General features: G+C 64.4%; 1 protein-coding gene across 3 annotated transcripts in view; it reads left to right on the top strand.

Annotated features, from left to right (window-relative positions):
- Positions 1-1,429, top strand: part of TMED8 (transmembrane p24 trafficking protein family member 8) — a 34,488-nt gene that overhangs the window by 98 nt on the left and 32,961 nt on the right. Inside the window, exon 1 of one of the 3 annotated variants that reach the window (XM_019733436.3) lies at positions 29-370. The exons of 1 other annotated variant lie outside the window; for it this stretch is intronic. In XM_019733436.3, coding sequence (XP_019588995.3) covers positions 265-370 — 106 coding nt within the window. In that variant the 5' untranslated portion in view covers positions 29-264. Of the gene's footprint in view, positions 1-28; positions 371-1,429 lie in introns of those variants that run through there. One more of the 3 variants, XM_019733437.3, reaches the window with a different exon arrangement.

Raw genomic sequence — 1,429 nt, 5'->3', positions numbered from 1 at the left:
GTTTTGTTTGTTCTTTCTATCCCGGACTTTAAAAACCTGCACTGGAAAGTACGCAGTAATCCTGCCCGCGTCCGCGCCTCCCGCCCTGGCAGGCCCGAGCGCTAGCGACCGGCCGGCGCCCGGAGCGCTGCCCCTTCCGGCCCGCGGGCTCCGCTCGGCTCCGCCCGGCGCGCCCAGGCGGCGGCCGCGGGCACTCACTCTGCCCTCGGCTGTTTCCGGAGTCAGTCACGGCGGGCGGCGGAGGTGCTGCCGGCGCGGCTGCAGATGTCTGACCCGCGGGCGGATGACGGGCCGGGCTCCTGGAGCCCCGAAGCCGGCCGAGAGTCGGCGGGCGGCCCGGGAGTGGAGGGGAGCCAGGCGGCCGCCTCAGGTACGCAAGGCCGGGGCACCGGCGGGTGGGCGCCGCCCGGCCTCAGGGCCCCGCACCTTGGCGCCAGGCTCGGCCGCGTTGTGCTCTGCGTTCCCCGCTGGAGCGGCCCCGCCTGGGCAGCCCGTTCGCGCGCGGAGCCCCTGTGTGCGCTCCTGCTCGTGCCCCGCTCCCCCGGGCCGTGACCCCTGCAGCCGCCACCCCCCGGGCCCTGGTCTACGCTCGAGGTTCTTTTCTTCTGTTTCGAGTGCCTTGGTTCCTGCTCTGCTTCCTTTCTCAGATCAGCCCAGATGGTAGTGACAGGGCTGCTCTGCCCCTGGCGCCTCTTCAGCTTCAGCACGCCCCGGGTCACTTCTTGGCTGCTGTCCCCAGCCCCGCTGGCCTCGCTCCCCGGCTCTGGCTCCCCACCCGGATCCCCACCTCGGTCCCCAGCCCCAGCCTTTCCACGCGCCTCGCGGCCCCCATGCGGGTAGGCAGCGTCCCTTTCCCATGTATGGAACCCCACTTGGTTCTAGCCTCCCTGCACAGAGGTCCCCGCCTCGCCTTCATCCCCTCGATCTCGGAGTGGGAGAGATGGAAAGCAGAGGTGGAATAGGGAGGCTTTGGGGGGGTCTTTTGAATGAACGTCGTGGCCAGAGCAAAGGCAGGAAGTTGGGGCTCAAACAGGAACTTTGGCGACTTCCCTCATTTTCCAGGACCCTCCTCTTCTTGTTCAGGAGACTTGTCTCCATTTCTGCCCACGCGAGTTCCTCCGTGTGGGTAACTTGAGTGTCCAAAGGCGAAAGGGTCCATCTGTCATGCTTTCACCTTACCGTCCTCGTGCTCACCACACACAACACAACTAAAAGGATGCCCTTTCGAAATACAAAGGGGTAGGAGGAGAGACTGGTCTCACTGAGTAGCAGGTGGGAATTTTCCAGGTCTGAAATTAAAATGGACACCTGCAAGATTAGGGGAAGAAGGGGTGCCATGGTGCCTGGGGTGGAGACAGAATTTTTAGTTTACTAAGTGGCGTTGGGCAAGTCATTTAACTTCTCGCTGTCTCAGTTTCCTCCCCTGTAT

Source organism: Rhinolophus sinicus, chromosome 3, assembly GCF_057876585.1.
Source record: "Rhinolophus sinicus isolate RSI-liver-muscle chromosome 3, RSI-T2T, whole genome shotgun sequence".
NCBI lineage: Eukaryota > Metazoa > Chordata > Mammalia > Chiroptera > Rhinolophidae > Rhinolophus > Rhinolophus sinicus.
This window is presented reverse-complemented; position numbering and strand designations above follow the sequence as displayed.